Below are 21,054 nucleotides of genomic sequence, written 5' to 3' on the forward strand. Positions count from 1 at the left end.
GTAAGTTATTATTATTTGACAGTTATTTTGAACATTATAAAAATACATATTATAATCAAATATCTGTATAACAATACAATGTTACACGATCATACATACAAACATATGCAAAAGCACACACATATAGGCCTACTAATAAAGACAGAGAGAGAGAGAGAGAGAGAGAGAGAGAGAGAGAGAGAGAGAGAGAGACTCATAACGTTTAGTATAAAAATCAACTTGAGTCTTGTAAACAATATATTTTATATTGTCAGTATCTTCATTATCATCATTGTCACAATTAGACTCATAATAAGTCGGCTAAACATAAAAAAGTCCCGATTTTAATCTCTTTCTCATTTTTCGTTAATATTAATTTCCATATTTTACGAAATTATTCTTTTTTTACTTTTTGTTTTCGTCATCATCATCATCATCATAATCATAATCATCATCATCATCATCATCATCATCATCATGAACTTGATAATAAAATTCCCAATCAAAATCCAATAACTATTTCTTTCTTTTCTTTTCTTCTCTTTGGAACAGTTGTGAGTTTTACAAAGGCATCTGGGACCCAACGTTCCAAATCCCTCCAAATATTGAAGAACTCTGGGTCAGGTTGAAGGACCATCCCAGCCTCGACGCCTTCTGTCAATCTTTGGAAAAGACAAAACAGATTGAAGAATTAGGTAAGTAATAATAATATTATTTTCTCTGTTCCTTTCCTCCGAGGGACATTACAATACCTGGCCTCCTTTCCCTCATCCTCATCCTGTTATTCAGTCTGTTAATATCGTTGTTATCATTATCAATATCATTGTTAACATCATTATTATCATCATTATTACTCTTTAGATGTAGAACATTATATTCACAGGTCTCAATCAGGTTTTATTTTTTACACTAAAAGGAAAATATTGTTTTCATCTGATTTGAATTTTATATAAAAGTTTTCAAGGTTAAGTTTCAATTTCTTTCTTTCCATATATTAAAAGGAAATGTCTCATTTCTATGGCCTTGATTTAATGAATAATGATAGAAATGAATCAAAATTATCATGATTGTAATGAATAGGAAACTGATAAAAGCACCAGTCATAGTCAAACGCGGCTTCTCCTGACTCCACCCCCTTCCTGCGCTGATTGGTTCTCTACAAGGATGTGGGCGGAGTTATCCGAACGGGAGAACCAATCAGCGAAAGGGATGTGAAAAGGTTTCGGCCAATGAAATTGCGTTCATCAAATAAAGCTGAGTTGTTATTGGCTGAGGTTATTTAGATAGTGCATAATGTGAGGGTTTCATGAGGAGACTGATGACATTCCTTATGCGAGCGGCTACAATGGTCGCTTGCACACACACACACACATTGACTCCCACACGCACACAAACATTGACTCCCACACGCACACACAAACGCACACACATTAACGCAACCTCCCAGACACACTGGCAGACATTGCTCTACTGTGTTTAGTTCTTTTGCCTCTAAATTGTTGCAGTTATTATTATTATTATTATTATTATTATTATTATTATTATTATTATTATTATTATTATTCCCATTTGACCTTTTCCTTTAGAATCTTAAGAAAGAAACACAGAGAAAATGTTCAGTTTTGATTATCATATTTCTCAACTTTCTTCTTCTTCTTCTTCTTCTTCTTCTTCTTTTTCTTTCTCTTTCAGTTATTATCTTCAGTGTCAACGACGTCAGCAGCGTCAGTCGCCCCATCCCTTTCTTGGAGAAGGATCCAGATGTCTATGTCCATGTCGAGGACGTCAAGGAAGAAGACATCGAGAAGGTTGGGGACATCCTTCGGACATTGCAACCACAGGATGCAAGGAGGTGAGGAGACATCATTCCTTATAAGAGAGAGAGAGAGAGAGAGAGAGAGAGAGAGAGAGAGAGAGAGAGAGAGAGAGAGAGAGAGAGAGAGTATTATCATTATATTATATTATTCATTATTGAGAAAATAGGCCTATGTCCTGTCAAAATAGATATGCATATATATAGGCCTACTGTGAGTACCGTTTCACACACACACACACACACACACACACACACACACATACACTTATGTACGTGTAGATCCCTTAGAGTTTATGCTCTTATGCCCATATAAGGACATAGGAATGTTCCTAACAACAGAATGCATCGTTGCTCTCCTTTTTAATCTATTATTAGGAACACACACACTCCCTCACTCACCTTCCCGCTCTCTCTTTCTCTCCATTGGTATTCGTGTGTGTGCGTGTGCGTGCGTGTGCGTGTTTGTGTCTGAATGCACATGTCCATCTTAAGAAAAATATAGAAGTTGAAGAGAGGAGGATCTGTGCAAAGAAGAGGAAGAGGACTCTAGAGAAGGACAAAGTAAAGAAATGGCTGTGTCTGGTACTCACCGACATCGATCCGAGACGAGAAGTGAAGGAATTAACACTTTGAGAGATGACCTGCTTTTCCCTGAGGTCAGACTCTATTTCCAGAATGCAGATAATGTCTGTTTTTTAGGTACATTGCCGAACCCTTCCGGCTATGCAGAGGCTCTTGTAGTTTTTGCAGCCTATAGCAAAAAAGTTTCAAAAAGGCCTTAAAAACTCTCTAATCCTGCCCAAGTACTGGCTTGATGCAGACTGCCCAGACTCCAAAATAAAAACCATGAAAAGCTGTCGTATAAGCATGACCTCTCACCAGAGGGCTGATTTAGGTGCCATTTGAAGAAATGGTGGAATTTCCCAAAAGAAGCTTAACAAATAATTCTACTGAAAACATGCAATAGAAAAAGAATTAATCTTTTGTAAAAAAGAAAAAAATAGGTTTAATGCATCTTGCCCAATGACAGAAGACAAATTAGGTAATAGTACAGCGGCATAGCAGACCAATTGTTCAAATTGGTCTAAAAGCACCAAAATTGGCACACATGTAGATTAATATATTCTAAACATTTTTGGATATGGAGGCATTCAAGATTAGCCCTTAGGAAGATATGGCGGCCATTGTTCAAAATGGCCGCCATTTAACATTAGCGTCATTACATAGACTTCATTATGTGTCGTTAGTTTGGTGCTAGATGGGCCAAAATTCCCTTTTTTTACATCAGAATTAACATCAATAAATGTTTAACAGATATTTAGATGAATCTTCTCAAAAATGGCCCCCAAACTGGCCGCCATTTTGTGGAAAAAGTGGCCATTTGATGAAGATTTCAATACTCAATGACATAATACCTCTAATAACCAGTACCTGATTTCAGGAACACACTTTAATTGCTCAAGTTGCTTTTTTATTTCAAATTGCTGGCAAAATTGTTAGTCAAAATAATACACAGAGTACGGGAAGTTTACAGTATGGTCAGATTGTAGTTATATAGTCGACCAAAAGCCCAGTCTCTAGGCACAGTACTTGTGTAATCCTGCAGTACATACATGTAATACAATAACGTAGATTTTGCCACACTATGTTAATTATGATTCCGAACTTTTCAAATCTGGTCACCAGAATTATGAATGTCTACAGATCATAATGTTGGTTAGCAAGTTTTCTGTCCCAATCTACTGGCATTCGCCTTCACAGAAACATAGACCAGTGCATTGCAGTGAAGCGTTCTTGCACTTGCAGCGGTTTTTGCAGCCTTTCTTGCATCCGCAAGACACCAGCTCATAGCAGGCCTTGGATGCCTCAGGGAGTGTGGTCCAGAGTGGTGTGTAGAGCCCATCATCACTCCGATGCCAGCCCCAGTCTGTTGGTGGAGGGAGCACGGGCGTTGGTACCAATGCCTGGCCCCAGACATGACCACCCTGAAGGGCAGATCTCTTCACATGCTGCTCCAGAGCAGCGTAGGTTGGCGGGATGTTCTGAACAGAGTTCGTCTTTGCAAAGAGCTGCTTTCTCGCCTTGTTGACGTCCTTGCATTTGCTTGTGCGGTCATACAGGAGTATGACAAACCTCTCGATGACATGCATTGTATCCTCTTGGATGCTTGTGGGTGCATTTGCCAGACTCAGCAGGGCATCAGTGAGTTCTGGCAGCGTGTTCCATGTTGCCCAGGCAGATTTCTTCCCATGTCCGACGAAGGCTGACACAGTATCACACCCTGTGATGGCATGAAACATTGGAAGAGCACATGCCTTCTCTGGACCAAGGGAGGAAGCTATTTCATGGGCTGCAATTTAGCGGTAGTTCTTGCCTGTCCCAAAGGCTACCCAGAGTTCGTCTCCAGCTGGTAGTTTCTGGACTACCATCACTGCTAGGACCACGACGTCACTGTCTACTGTTCGAACCTGTATCTGGTGGTGACCATGTTGTGCAGCATGTGCTACATGTAGCATCATGCGGGTGTCTGCCTCTTCTTGGTTGCATGGTGCGAGTGAGTTGACATCCTCTTGCTGTGGAACACAGATCACCTGCTCCCCATCAGTGACGACTAGTTCCTTGCCTTCTTCTTGAAAGGACTCTGCAAGCATGGTGGAGAGGTAGCTGAAGAGCTCCACTTTGTTGCTATCAACTCGCAGGAAACTTTGCCAATTTCCTGGTATGACTGCTGAGTCGACAACACGCCGACGTACTCCCTTTCCACGCTGTTCTCTGGTTGATGCCTTCAGGGAATCTGCTCTGTAGCTGTCCCACACAAGGTCAAGACGTGATACATGTTGGAAACGTTGTACAACGTATGGGATGAACGATTGCTGTGCATATTCCTCGAACGTGTTGGCAGTACCCGGCTTCAACATCTGTACGATTACTGCTCCATCGAGGACAACAGCAGTGACATTGCAACTAGTACGTTTGGCACAGAGTCCTCCTGACAGCCGCCCGGGATCGATCCACGGAATTGGTAAGTGTCTTCAAACATATATCGACGAACTATCTGTGCAGCACGCGCAAGGTGAACTGCCTCAGTGTCACAGTCTTGCTCGCAGGCTTTGCCTAGCGCTTCACCAATGTCTTCATCAAACGCTAGTAAAACATCTCGGCCTTTGCTGTGGGATCTCAGGCCTGGTATCTGGGCTAACAGGCGCTCTTTCAGCCTTGTGCTATTAACTTTCTGGCACAAAACAACCCCGAGCTGTTCCATTCTTGTTGTGTATAGCTTTACAAGTTCTGCGAGTCTGAAGACTGGGGTGGTGCCCTCTTCTAGGTGGGTTTCCTCGATATACAGGACCAGTTCAGCCAGTACGATTCTTGACATTACACCTTCATGGTCAGTTTTCTGCTCGGCTTCTACAGTGGTCTTTGCACGATAGTAAAGAGCCAACAAACACTTGGAATGGTACTTGGCCTCCAGAGCCACCATATCACCCATGCTGAGCCTGGCTATGAGTTCATTGTCCCCAACTTGCGCTGCACACTTCCGTACGCGTGTGTCCACCTGGAAGGTTGTTACTTCATGTAGGGTCTCTGTGCCAGACTTTCCACAGAAAAAGCAGGAGGTGCCGCTGGTAGTGGCTTCTGAAGAGTGTGTTCTGGCGCGCTTGGCCTGGACATTGTCAGTACTATCAAATGCTGAGCTGCTTGCGATGCGTCTCTTCTCTGCTCTTCGTAGCATTGTGTTATTGTATTTGAGCATACATGTTTTATGCCACTTGGCCTGGTTGGCAACCATTGTCGCCTCAACACCTTGTCCTTCATCTAGTCTCTGTAACTGAACAGTTCTTGGCAGTTCTCCGAGTTCATCAAATTTGACCAAGTTTGCAGCCATTGTCGTGTATCCACTCCCAGGGTCTCGGCGTTTAGACAGTACTGGGCAGACAAGTGACTCTGTTGTCTCCTCTTGACATACAAGACACAGCTTCCAGTTTGTCTCAGGAGGTGTTGTGGGAGTACGTTGCTCAAAAGTATCGACCAGTTGGAACTTCTTTGCCATGGCTGCAGTCTGGAACAACGCGTCTCTGATGTCAGGTGGTGCTGCTGCTGCCTCACCTGCAAAGACACAAAACACCACCATGTTATCACAAGTTACTACTACAAGCACCATGACTATCAACACTATACTATTACTGCAGCCGCCGTCACTGCCACCAACGCTGCCGCTGCAAAGTAAAATTCATTTTCTTGTGAAATGGTAGCCAAATTATTTGGTAAGCACAGAAGTATGTGTAATTGTACAATACTTATCACCTCTAGCACACTTATCACCTTTAGCATCCACAAAAAGACAAATTATGGTACATATTCAATGACGCTAACGGTAAATAGCGGCCATTTTGAAAAATGGCCGCCAAATGTGCTACGGGGAGAATCTTGAATGCCTCCATATCCAAAATTGTTCAGAATGTATTAATCCACATGTGTGCCAATTTTGGTGCTTTTAGAACAATTTGAACAATTGGATTCATATTTCTTACTATGCCGCTGGGCTATAAGTAGAATCCATATAATGAAACTATTCAGAAGAGGTGATTTTTCCAGGTAGTTTCCAAAGACAAAAGTTGAATGATTGAAAACCCTAAGGGGACAATCTCAGGGTTATATGATGAAAAATGGGAATTTTTTTTATTGTCTTATAATGATGAAATACCCCTCTCAAACGCATTCCCGAAGTCGGTTGCCGTGGTTACGCATCGGTGCCAGGCGCACAGACCTTTAATTGCGTAATACTCGTGGATTTAAATGCCCAACTGCAGCTGACAGGTGGTGTAATTTTACCTCTTTACTTCAGATATCAATATCTCAGCAAAAAATTTAAATATTTTCAATCTGTTTGTTTTTGGTGATAGTACAAGCTTTTTCCCTTCTGACGGCAGCATGAGCTAGAACTGTGCTCTTGGCGTTCTCCCTACAGCCGCCAGTAGCCTTGAAACACGAGTGAGGAATGGTGTATGTCTGGTTTCGTCTGGTTTTCCCATATTGTTTAGGTATATAATCATAATGATTATGAAGCTGGGGCGTTTTAGATTGCAAACCCAGCTACAAAGAGTCTGGTGGTGCCAAATGATACCCTTCAGATACATATTATCACCTAAGAGTATACTAAACACGAGCTAGGTGGGTGGGAGGGGACTGGGTACCAGCAATCCTTCTATAAGGTTGGGGCTCATTATGATTTATTCTTATCATTTTTATCCTATTTCTACATTTTAAGGTTACACATCATAGGAAACAACATAAATTACCAATAAAACTTTAATTAGAACACATTAGAGGAAAAAATGGTTAAAAGAAATGAAATTTACAACATTTAATCTTTAACTGCGATTATCTCAAAACTTTTTTTTTTAACTTTAAAGTTATAGAACTCGGTTATTTATAAAGATAAAACAGTTTTGTTAAATGCAAAATACTTCTAATGCATGTATAAAAAATATGGCCTACATAGAGTTTTTATTATTTTTTTTGCTCATAATATGTTTTATGAAAAATTTTCCAAAATTTTGAGTGTTTTTCAAAAATTAAAAAAAAATGAAGCGTGATTTCTTTCAAAAATGTGTTAAGATATCTTTTTTCCGTTTAATGCATATAATAAGGGATTTGAATTTGAATTTTATATTCCTTATAGTTTTTGAGTTTTATTCCTTTGAAAATTGCAAAAAAAAAAAAAAATATTTTTCAAAACAACTCCATTAACTCAAAAAATTAAAAAGCTATAGTAATAAAATTTGGGGAGAAGCTTTACTGTAAGGTACTTAATGTGTGTATAAAATGTCATTTAAATCCGAGCATAAATACTATAACCCTCAAATTGTCCCCCTAAGTTAATCTTTACTTATTTTTGTGATTCAGAAATAACAAAGTAATTTAGGACAAAACAGATAAAAGACTTCAATGGGAAATTATTTGAAGACATTTTGGAGAACAAAAGGAGTAGAATACTTGTTCAACATTACTTGTCTGTTCCTTGCTGCTTATCTGTCTGTCTGTGTTTCTGTCTGTCTGTGCTGCCGAAGAGAGAAATCCAATCTCTTTCACCTTTGTTTGTTTCTCCTAATAAAATTAAGTTTTACTTCCCACTAAAAGGAAGAGGAAAAATAATATCAAATTAAATATAAGACAGTACTGGAATCTTAAAAATGTTCTAATATACGTTTGATATAGTAAATTATCAAAGAAATATATATTTATCATAAATAATGATAGTATCAATAAAGTGACAATATAGAAAACTCTTGCAAAAGTTATCGACAGGAGAGTAATTTTACTCTTTGCTTTCAATTTATTAGGAACAATAAACTCAGATTTCATTCTTTTATTTTCCTTCAATTCATTGAGAGTAGTAACTCTAAAATTTGTTATTCCTTAAAATCTCACCTCATCTTTTTTGTCTCTTCTCCAAAGTTCGTCTCGGTTCTGTGTTACTTTTCCTCTCACCAGAGGCTGACTAAATGGGTCTGACTGACGCTGCTCTAACATATCAGCTTCTCTTGAGTCCAACAGATGACAGTAGTCAATATCCCTGTGCACCAGTCATTCATTCAATAAGTCAGTCAGTCAGTCAGTCAGTCAGTCAATGTTCAGTTCTACCAGTTCATCTGATCTGTAAAAAGGAAATAGCATCAACATACGAGGGCAAAACAAAGTTTAAGTGCTATACAAAAGATAGAATGTCTGCAATAGAAATCATGTTGTGATATACTTTCACTCTGATATTTTATTGCAAAACAAAATGGATCAGTTAAATTAATAGGAATATGTAGTAGCAGCTCAGATCTATTCAGTATTATATATTATTAAATGCATGATATAAGTTCATGGAAAATGATATACTTCTGATGAGTATAGTTTTGTATTGACCAAATTGTCTGATAAAAAAAAATGAGTAAAATAAAGGAGTTGTAGAAAAGAGTCTCTATACAAAGAAGAGGAAGAAGATTACTCTAGAGAAGGTCAAAGTTAAGGAATGACTGAGTCTGCTAATTACCGCCATCAATGCGAGATGAGCTTTGAAGACCTGTGTTGGTGCTGCTCCCTGATGTCATATTCTGGTTTTGGAATGCAGATAATGTCCAGAAACTCTTCAAGAGAAGCTCTGTACTCAGATGCTGGCTGGATGCAGTGTCCAAACTCCAAAAATAAAAGACCGAGGTGAGGAGAGCTGCTACACACAGAGTATGTCAGGAACCCTGTTCCAACAGACCTCGTTTTGAGCTTCCCTTGTCGATCTGGGCCTCTGACATTCTAGCTCAGGTTTTTGTGAGGAAGGACTCCGTGAGTGCAGAGACATATTGAAAGCACCATTAGAGGAGAGGGAGGAATTTCCAAAGAGAAGCTCGTCACTTAATCATTTCCTGGTAAACCTAAAATAAACATACAAAAATTTATTTATGTAAACATAATTATCAAATGCCTCTTACATAATGGTCAATGATGAATTGGTGAAATAAATGCAATGCCTTAAAACTATTATAAGTAGGTACCTTTTACAATTAATACCTAAAAAATTTACAGAGCCAAATCTTATATCTCATTGTGTAAAAAAAGATAAAAAATATTCTAAGATAAGTCTAATCGCATAAATACTTTTTGAAATTTATGTTCAACATGAATAAGAGAAATGAATATTAATGTTACTCTTCTCATTCAGTTTATTAAAATAGTAATTCCCAATATAACTCTTTCTGTTCCTTTCATCAAGAGCAGTAACTACAAATCTTACATTATCATTCAATTGATTAAAAGAAGTAACTCCTTATCATACCCATTTCATACAATCCATGAAGAACAGTAACTGAAAATTCTTACCCTGAAAATCTTACCTCATCTTATCATTCTCTTCTCCAAAGTCAGCTTCAGTTCTGTGTTTCTTCATTTTCTGATAAGAATTTCACTTCAAGGGTCTGACGGACGCTGGCCTAACATGTCAGCTTCTCTTAGGTCCAACAGATGACGAGGAACTGTATCCCTGTGCATCAGTCAGTCAGTCAGTCTTCTGTTCTACCAGTTCATATGATCTGCAATAAGAAATAGCATCAACATATGAGGCCATTACAAGTTCAGGCGTTTTACAAAAGATCAAATCTTTGCAATGAAAAGCTTAGTGTGATAATCGTTTACATTGATCCTTAATTGCAAAGCTAAATTGATTTCCTATAATAATATGATTCCTTAGCAGAAAAAACTGGTCCATTTTAACATGTAAGTTTACAGAAAAAGTTATACTTTCTAATAAGTTTACTTCAATGTTCAAACTAATCAAATACAGAACAAGAGATTTCACAATGAACTCACCTGTCTGAAAAGTTTTAAGATCCCTTTTTCTCATTTCTCTTTTGTTGCATGATATGAGTCCTTTGAAGGACTTAGGTAGGATTGTTGTCTTCATTCCCCTCCATAGAGAGAGAGAGAGAGAGAGAGAGAGAGAGAGAGAGAGAGAGAGAGAGAGAGAGACTTCTTGCTGAAGAGCTTATGCTTACAGATTCCGTCCAGAGCTTTGAGGGAAGATTAGGGACATATCAGAAGACATTATCAATGTAGGCTAATATTGAAAAATATAATGTTAAAGGTGATGAAAACAACATTTGTTTCATTCAGAGATTTATTTTTGATGATTTCCACTGTTACTTATTACCTACCATCGCCTCTAATATCATCAGTAAGACTTGATTGTCATGAATAGATGTTAGACAATTTTTAAAGTGAATCTTAGTACATTCAAGTCTTGCAGCATTTTGCTAAGAATATGACAAGATATAATGATTTAACATGATTGAAATGATTTAACAAAAGTAAAGTTCTAAGAATAGATATAAGTGAATAGAACCAACAGGAGAATGAATATAACAATAAACATAATAATAAAAGTTTCCTAAAAATAGGTTTTTATGAAAAGACACTGAACTTTCCCTAACATTTTTTTATTATCAAGTAGATGTCTGGGACATGATTAAACAAATACAAACGCACTCCCCCCCACACACACGTGCACACACACACACACACACACACACATATATATATATATATATATATATATATATATATATATATATATATATATATATATATATATATATATATATATATATATATATATATACATATATAGTAATAATAATAATAATAATCTTTATATCAGCAAAAGCCATGTACAGAATTACAATAGAGGTACAGTGATCTTACATTTATGACATCAGTAAGAAAGATAAGATATGCAATATTATCGGTGATACAGTACAAACATCAATTAGCAGGTTGATCCCAGAGTTCTAAGGTCTAGGTAATAAAATCATAGTAGCATTATTGCTTAATAATAATGATGATAACAGCAGGACTTCCAGACAGCAAAAACATAATATAATAAAACACTTTATCACACCATTACTGGATATTATTCCAATGTTATTTAGTGATGAAGATTTTGCATAGCCACAACAACAGAGATTAGTAAATACAATTCATTGCACTGGCGCTTCCCTACTCCAGGTTTCCCACCTTTTGGATTTTATTCTAGCAGCACTTGCAAGCACATTTTGAATTAGGGGATTTTCACTAGAACGTAGGCGGGAGGTGAGACCTACTATAGAGTGTCGAATGACGGTTTTTCAGTCTATTTTCAACAAACATCACTGGAGCTGAATGGTGCCTCGGGGTATTAGTGAGGCGTCTTAGGATATCATTGTGAATGACTGTGATACGTCTCATCGATTCACGCTTATAGTTTGCCCATAGCGAGCAGCCGTACAAGTTATAAAAGTAGATTTGAAACAGTTTTTTTATATCTTGGTGGCAGAAGGCAAATCTTCTCCTTACCATGTTCCCTGGACAACACAATTTACGTCACCTCTTTTCAATGTCACATATCAGAATCCTTTACAGAAATCACCTTTATAATCTAAAAGTGAATTTTATAATCTAATCATTATAGAAAGGTAGATTACCATGAATCCCTTATTGGTATTGTAACACTATTTTGACCATTTAATGATGAACAGTGATTATGAATTAAAATTTGGTGATTTGAATTTATAGTGAGATAAAAAAGCATTTGTAGTTAAAGAATTAACTCTGATGAACGTCTTCTTCTTCTCCTTTTTCTTCTTTTTCTTCTTCTTTTTCTTCTTCTTTCCCAGTGTTTTTTATCACCACAAAGCCCACCTGACGAGCAAATTAGAAAACACCATTAAGAAAAAGACTTTGGTTAAATGCAATGAATAAACACAAAAGCTAAAAAAAAAAAAAACATAGGCGAAGATTATTCTATTCATTACTGAAAGAAGTAATAAATATAATAAAGGAAAGGCAAAAGATGAATATGATGAGAGTTAAAGGCAATGAGGAGATAATTGAAGGGAACATGAAATACTGAGGTGCAAACACACATGATCACAGGTTCTGATCAAATGATAACAAACAGAAGAATCAGAGATAACAGGAGATAATAATGAGATGGCAATTACTATACATATCAACTCTCTCTCTCTCTCTCTCTCTCTCTCTCTCTCTCTCTCTCTCTATATATATATATATATATATGCATATCTATATACACACACATATATATATATACACACATATATATATATATACATATATATATCTATCTATCTATCTATATATATATATATATATATATATATATATATATATATATATATACTTCTTAATAATAATAACTAATAATAAAAAAACAAAAGCCAAATCTTAAAGAAATAAAATTTTGAAACTAGGCCTATAGTGAATATAGTTTATTTATCCTGGCTCATCACCTGCTGAAAGGTTTGGAACGTTGGTGGAAGAAAGAGAGAGAGGGAGAGAGAGAGAGAGAGAGAGAGAGAGAGAGAGAGAGAGAGAGAGAGAGAGAGAGAGAGATCGTACAACACCTATGAAGAAGAAGAAGTATAAAAATAAGATCCATCTCTTCAAGTAAAGCTTCGTCATCTGGTCGTTCTTCTTTTGGGAACCCGATGTTGTATCTCACCCTGACTCCCTTCAAGGAGGCGAGGAGTCTGAGGATGACCTCAGGGCTCCTCGTCCTCCCCAGGGAACACAGAGGAAACGAGATATAGGAGAACGATCTGTTGGGAAGAAGAAGGAAAGGAAGAAAATGGGATGAAATGAAATGAAAAGAAGAAAGGAAATGATGTCATCCACATTTATTCATTATTTTATGCTTTTATTGTTATCTTGTTTCGTTAAGATGGACATGTGCATTCAGACACAAACACGCACACGCACGCACACGCACACACACGAATACCAATGGAGAGAAAGAGAGAGCGGGAAGGTGAGTGAGGGAGTGTGTGTGTTCCTAATAATAGATTAAAAAGGAGAGCAACGATGCATTCTGTTGTTAGGAACATTCCTATGTCCTTATATGGGCATAAGAGCATAAACTCTAAGGGATCTACACGTACATAAGTGTATGTGTGTGTGTGTGTGTGTGTGTGTGTGTGTGTGAAACGGTACTCACAGTAGGCCTATATATATGCATATCTATTTTGACAGGACATAGGCCTATTTTCTCAATAATGAATAATATAATATAATGATAATACTCTCTCTCTCTCTCTCTCTCTCTCTCTCTCTCTCTCTCTCTCTCTCTCTCTCTCTCTCTCTCTCTCTCTCTCTCTCTCTCTCTCTTATAAGGAATGATGTCTCCTCACCTCCTTGCATCCTGTGGTTGCAATGTCCGAAGGATGTCCCCAACCTTCTCGATGTCTTCTTCCTTGACGTCCTCGACATGGACATAGACATCTGGATCCTTCTCCAAGAAAGGGATGGGGCGACTGACGCTGCTGACGTCGTTGACACTGAAGATAATAACTGAAAGAGAAAGAAAAAGAAGAAGAAGAAGAAGAAGAAGAAGAAGAAAGTTGAGAAATATGATAATCAAAACTGAACATTTTCTCTGTGTTTCTTTCTTAAGATTCTAAAGGAAAAGGTCAAATGGGAATAATAATAATAATAATAATAATAATAATAATAATAATAATAATAATAATAATAATAATAATAACTGCAACAATTTAGAGGCAAAAGAACTAAACACAGTAGAGCAATGTCTGCCAGTGTGTCTGGGAGGTTGCGTTAATGTGTGTGCGTTTGTGTGTGCGTGTGGGAGTCAATGTTTGTGTGCGTGTGGGAGTCAATGTGTGTGTGTGTGTGCAAGCGACCATTGTAGCCGCTCGCATAAGGAATGTCATCAGTCTCCTCATGAAACCCTCACATTATGCACTATCTAAATAACCTCAGCCAATAACAACTCAGCTTTATTTGATGAACGCAATTTCATTGGCCGAAACCTTTTCACATCCCTTTCGCTGATTGGTTCTCCCGTTCGGATAACTCCGCCCACATCCTTGTAGAGAACCAATCAGCGCAGGAAGGGGGTGGAGTCAGGAGAAGCCGCGTTTGACTATGACTGGTGCTTTTATCAGTTTCCTATTCATTACAATCATGATCATTTTGATTCATTTCTATCATTATTCATTAAATCAAGGCCATAGAAATGAGACATTTCCTTTTAATATATGGAAAGAAAGAAATTGAAACTTAACCTTGAAAACTTTTATATAAAATTCAAATCAGATGAAAACAATATTTTCCTTTTAGTGTAAAAAATAAAACCTGATTGAGACCTGTGAATATAATGTTCTACATCTAAAGAGTAATAATGATGATAATAATGATGTTAACAATGATATTGATAATGATAACAACGATATTAACAGACTGAATGACAGGATGAGGATGAGGGAAAGGAGGCCAGGTATTGTAATGTCCCTCGGAGGAAAGGAACAGAGAAAATATTATTATTAGTACTTACTTAAATCTCTAATCTGTTTTGTCTTTTCCAATGATTGACAGAAGGCGTCGAGGCTGGGATGGTCCTTAAACATGACTCTGAGGTCTTTAATATTTGGAGGGATTTGGAAGGTTGGGTCCCAGATGCCTTTGTATCCCTTACAACTGTTCCAAAGAGAAGAAAAGAAAAGAAAGAAATAGTTATTGGATTTGATTTGGAATTTTATTATCAAGTTGATGATGATTATGATGATGATGATGATGATGATGATGATGATGGCAACGAAAACTAAAGGTAAAAAAAGAGTAATTTCGTAAAATATGGAAATTAATATCACCGAAAAATGAGAAAAGTAAAATCGGGACTTTTTGATGTTTAGCCGACTTATTATGAGTCTAATTGTGACAATGATGATAATGATAATACTGACAATATAAAATATATTGTTTACAAGACTCAAGATGATTGTTATACTAAACGTTATGAGTTCTCTCTCTCTCTCTCTCTCTCTCTCTCTCTCTCTCTCTCTCTCTCTTATTAGTAGGCCTATATGTGTGTGCATGTGCATATGTTTGTATGTATGATCATGTACCAGTGTATTGTTATAGAGATATTTGATTATTATATGTATCTTTATAATATTCAAAATAACTGTCAAATAATAATAACTTACTCATTGGTGAGTAGATTCTTGATTGACTCTCTCTCTTCTACGGTCGGCTCTGAATCTCCTTTGTAATGGTTTTTTAGTTCTATATTTGATGGGTAGATGAGATGCCGGCAAAGTTGCCTTTGTAGTTCAACTAACCCATCAGTGTCATTGAGTTCTATTGTGATTTTAATTTCCTCTCTGTTTGGGAGAGGGGGATCTGTGGCTCTAAGGAGGGCAATGTACGCATCAATTGTATGCTCTCTAATTGTGGTGTCCTTATCAAACAACTCGAACCTCTGTGCTATCCATCTCGAAGAAGAATGATCACATTTGATATTCTTCAAGACTCTTAGCACAGAGTCTTTGTCGTTCACTCCTGACCTTACTAGGAGTTCCAGTGCCTCAATCTTGGCATCTTCTGACACCTTCATCTCGTCCTCGTCACCCATATGCAATAGGCTGATCATCTGTATCATCATATTTTGATATTTGTGAAGGTTTTCAGGGAGACTCCCTCCAAGAAGCATTTCAAAGATCTTTGTAGGTGTGGCTGTGTTTACAGATTGGCCCCAGCATTGGTTTGTCAATTTCATAGGGAAAGACAGAGCTGCCATGAATTCCATCATCCCTTTATGAGGGAAACTGTAAAGAAAGGAGCCCTGGGAAGTGGTCACTTTCTTCAGGAAGGCGCCAGTTAGCTCTTCGGCTGGCAATTTCATATGATAACAGAACTTGGACAAATATTTGATGGTGGAATTTGGAATATTGATTTCATCTTTTTGTAATGCTCTGAATGATTCAAGACATAGTTTTTCAATAAACTGCTCCGTTTTTTGAAGCAGTTCACCTGGTAGGAAATGAGCTGTGTTGGGGTATTTCGCCAAACGCTCCTCTAATTTTGAGCGAGACAAAAGGTAAAATTGCCAGTAGAGCTCAGCTTCAGTGGTGATGTTGCTTATAACCTCTGGTTTAATCCTCCACAGAATTGTTACAAGAGCGAGATTTAAGGGTAGTCCCCACACCTCATGCATAGTGTGCATTGTTTTCCTCAGATACTTTAACAGTTCATCTAATGATTGCAAAGGAGAATTGTCTGACCCCAATACTGCATAATACTTGCATACAAACTCTTCTCTCTTCTCCTTTGGAATTCCCTCACGACTAATTGTAGACACAGTTGTGTAATCAGATTTCACCTGATTGTTGAATCTCACCTCAACTTCAGGTCTGGTTGTCACAATAACACTAATTTTGCGGGATTTCTTCAGTGTCAAAACTTCTAGGAATAATTTTGCTGATTTATCATTCAACTCGTCATACCCATCTATGATGAGAAGACACTTGTGAGCCAAACACACATCAATAATTTCATTATCTTTGAATTTCTGGTGAACATCTCCAAAATACGTCACTAACAAGTCTTTAAAAGATTCAATGGAATCCCGGCATTCTACATTCAAAAGTATGGCAAAGTCATTAAGGCCTTTAATGTCATCCTTCTTACTGAGCCAGTCAGAAATGATCTTCTTAACCAGAGTGGTTTTCCCCATACCTGCCATTCCCTTGATCAGTAAGAGTCGACTGTGATCATAATGAGGTACGTGATTCAGTATCTCCTCTATAGGAACACTACAGGGGCCACTTTCCCCCTCTAGCTTCATTTCTGTGTAAATCTTCTCTACTGGTATGTTGGGGTTAGAAGAGGTTCCTGTTATCAGGTTGAGAGGATTAATGCTTTTCAATTTTTCAAGAATTTTCTTCAAACAAGGGAAGCCTTCTTCTTCCAATAACTTCATCTTTTTTGTGAAATCATTTTCCCTTTGATATTCATCAAAGACCTCAGCTCCTATACCTCCTTTTCCTATCTCTTCTATCTTCTGCCGGGTATCATCAAAAACTCTGTCCATTTCTCTCTCGATTTCTTCTTTATCCTCAGTGTTTACTACATCCCGGAGAACGACAAGTTTTAAGCCCTCTTGAAGTTTTATTGTAAGGTCATATACTGTATCTATCACGTGAGAACATCTCTCTTTGTTCATATTTGGATTGTGGGCTGCTTCATTTCTTTTGTTTTTTAAGCAGGTTAAAAACAATTCTGGGTCGGACCCATTTTGTTCATGCCACTTTTTGTCATTTTTTCCAGCTAAAAGTTTAGAAAACGGAAGAAGCGCATAAATCTGAGTTATGTCCCATGTTTCGTGTGATGAAGGATTCATGATCTTATCCAGTTGATTATTATTAAGACTCTTTAAGACTTGAATGATGTTGACCCCTTGGCTTTCGAGGTAGTCTTTGAAGTTACTGGCAGGATTCCAATCTGGGTTCACCCAGCAGAGGATCTTGAAATAAAGAGGCTGAATGGCTTCCCTGAACATCTTCCATAATCTTACGCTTGACTCGTCAAACTCATCAATTTGGATCGAAGGAGGAACGGTGTCTCTGTACAAAAGAGAGAATGCAATTGACAACAACAACAAAATTGCCAGAGAATATTGATATAGATGTATTTTGACCTTATATACAGAACATATATATATATATATATATATATATATCTTCGGTTAAGGCAGCAACAGCCAGTAATGGACACAAATTTCATAGTATGGATAGGGACAGAGTAGTTCAAAATGTCCTTTGTTCATTCCCAACATTTCGTGATTCTTAATCATATTGTCAAGTGCTAAAAATAAAAGTAGTCCTTTGATCATATATATATATATATATATATACATATAACTATATATATATATATATATATATATATCATACCAGTGATTTAAAATTTGAATTATGGATTCTATAAAGTAGAAAAAAATTGATGAAAGAGGAGAATTTGCTACTTACGGCTGTTGAGGTGTATGCTGTGTGTTCTGTCGGTTACTGCTGGAGGAGGGATCCATTTTGTAGATTGAAACCAAATATAAACATTCATAGCAAACAAAGAGGACAATTGGTAGTGGTAGACCACTATATTCCTTCAACCTCATCCGTCACTTCTACCTCTGTAAACAAAAGAATGATATTTAGATAAAAAGAAATATAAAGTGTCTTATGAACGATGAGATTCGAACAGAGATTTAGGAAAACATTTTCTCTGACGAAGTGATAAGTTCTACTTATTTCTAACTCCAAGATGATTTAAAGTGGCGGACAAGAAATGTACAACTCACAGGAGCCAACATTCTACCAGCTCCTATTATAACACACACACACACACATATATATATATATATATGTATATATATATATATGTATATATATATATATATATATATACATACATATATATATATATATATGCGTGTGTGTCTGTATATATACATTTATATATATATATATATATATGTATATATATATATATATATATACATATATATATATATATATATATAGATATATATATACATATATATAAACATATATTATGTGGGTGTATATATATATATATATATAGGCTATATATATAGACATATATATATATATATATATATGTATATATACACACACACATATATATATATATATATATTATATATATAAATATATATATATATATATATATCTATATATATATATATATATATATGTATATATATATATATATAGGCTATATATATATATATATATATATATTTACAGTATATATATACGTATATATAAATTATATATATAAAATCTATATATATATATATATATATACATAAATACATTTATCATATATATATATATACATATATATATATATATATATGTATATACATATATATATATATATATATGTATATACATATATATATATATATATATATAAATGTATATATACAGACACACACGCATATATATATATATATATATATGTGTGTATATATATATGTATATATATTTTTGGGCTGAAGCCATGTTGTCCTGATGCAAGGTTCCTTCAGTAGCTACCTAGGGTATATTTAACTACAGTGGATATTCCCAGAGAATCAAATAAAGGTTATCACAGAATTCTAACTTCTGGTGCAAGTACCCTAAAGGTTTCCCACTAGGATATCCTTTATCAGAAGTGGACGCATGTATTAACACGCCACATAGCTATCTGCACCCCATATAGAGTTAACGCTTCATGATCTATCAATCCCTAAATGCCCTGCATACAGACTCACATGTGCAATGTGGGTGGCTCAATTTATTGAAGAGGGTGAAAGAGCTACTTGTGCACAAAATTCCCCTCTCCTCTTCTCATCAGCATAATATAATATATAATTTTCTATAATAGAAATTCTCACAAGGCCCATTCAGAAATTACGGATAGCTCTCTGATTCCCTTTTAATCACTGCTCGCACTCTTTCCATTCATTCCTCTTTTTTCGGTCCCTCTCAGACTTCTTTTATGCCTCAACCTCCCAAGACAATCAAACCTGCATCATCAGGGCATTCATTATGGACACCCCTGGTCATGTCCTCTGCCACCCACATATATTAACCTTCGATGCTCATGTCTCTCTCTCTCTCTCTCTCTCTCTCTCTCTCTCTCTCTCTTTCTCATCGCGTCTTCTGACTGCTCATCGGGAAAATTCACAGCCCGTTCTCTATTTTCTCTATTTTGATGGGGGTCTTCAATATTTTGGTTACGTTCTTCGTTCCTATTTTGTGCCCTAGTTATTACTCCTATTACTGCACCTCTAGAGAGAGCATCAGCTACCTTGTTAGATTTTGAGAACACTTTATATAAAACTCTAAAAATCTCTCAATCCATATCGCTTGTGTATAGGTAAAAAATTCTGTAATACAAATCACGTAAGGGGTGATGATCACTTTGCAACTCAATCGACTGACCTAATAACAAGAACCGATTCCTCTCAAGAACCCAAAGAATAGCCAAAGCCTCTTGATTGAACGTACTATAATTCTTTTCTTCCCCTTTTAATACCCGGGAAGCAAAACAAATGGGTCGCTCTCTGCCTTTATCATTTTGTTGAGAAACTGCGCCACCAATAGCTATGCTACTCGCATCTGTTGTCACTAAAAACGGGCGATCAAATCTAGTATATGTGAGTAATTCATCTTTAGTTAAGGCAGCTTTCAAATGGTTAAAGGCCCTTTCTTCTTCCATTTCACAATTTATTACTTTTTGTTTCTTTAAAGCATCTAAGGGTCTCACTATCTCTCTAAAACCTCTTATGAATTTACAGTAATACCCAGTGAACCCAAGGAACCCAGTTACTTCCTTAGGGGTATGTGTTTTGGGGAAATTTCTAATAGCTCATACTTTACTGGGGTAGGGTTGGATACCTTCTAGAGTTATTTTGTGACCTAAAAATTCGACCTGTTTACAGATAAATTTGCACTTTGACAAATTTATTTTAATACCATTACGTCAAAATTCTTCAAAGACTTTACAAATATTATTATCATGTTCTTCGGTCGTTTTACCTGTAGTTATGATATCGTCTAAATAAACAAGAACATTATAGCTAATTAAGGGACACATAACTGCCATCATTACTCTAGAGAAATGACTTGTAGCATTTTTAATACATAAAGGAAGAAAATTAAACTGAAATAGTTGATCGTTAGCTATAAATGCCGTTTTACATTTACTGTCTTCCTGAATGGGTATTTGATAGATTCCAGATTTTAAATAAACAGTTGTAAAATATTTACTATCCCGTACTTTCACAAGTAATTCTTCGATCGAGGGCAATGGAAATGCATTATCCTTAATGACTGCATTCAACTTCCTATAATCACCAC

General features: G+C 36.4%; 1 protein-coding gene across 1 annotated transcript in view; it reads right to left on the bottom strand.

Moving 5' to 3' along the window:
* Window positions 1–15,329: 15,329 nt before the first annotated feature.
* Window positions 15,330–21,054, bottom strand: part of LOC137633770 (uncharacterized) — a 27,014-nt gene continuing 21,289 nt past the window's right edge. The window contains exons 2-3 of the mRNA XM_068366016.1: window positions 18,157–18,314; window positions 15,330–17,751 (exon numbers count right to left, since the gene is read on the bottom strand). Coding sequence (XP_068222117.1) covers window positions 15,330–17,751; window positions 18,157–18,299 — 2,565 coding nt within the window. The 5' untranslated portion in view covers window positions 18,300–18,314. The remainder of the gene's footprint in view (window positions 17,752–18,156; window positions 18,315–21,054) is intronic.

This window comes from Palaemon carinicauda, chromosome 43, assembly GCF_036898095.1.
Source record: "Palaemon carinicauda isolate YSFRI2023 chromosome 43, ASM3689809v2, whole genome shotgun sequence".
In the NCBI taxonomy this organism is placed as follows: domain Eukaryota; kingdom Metazoa; phylum Arthropoda; class Malacostraca; order Decapoda; family Palaemonidae; genus Palaemon; species Palaemon carinicauda.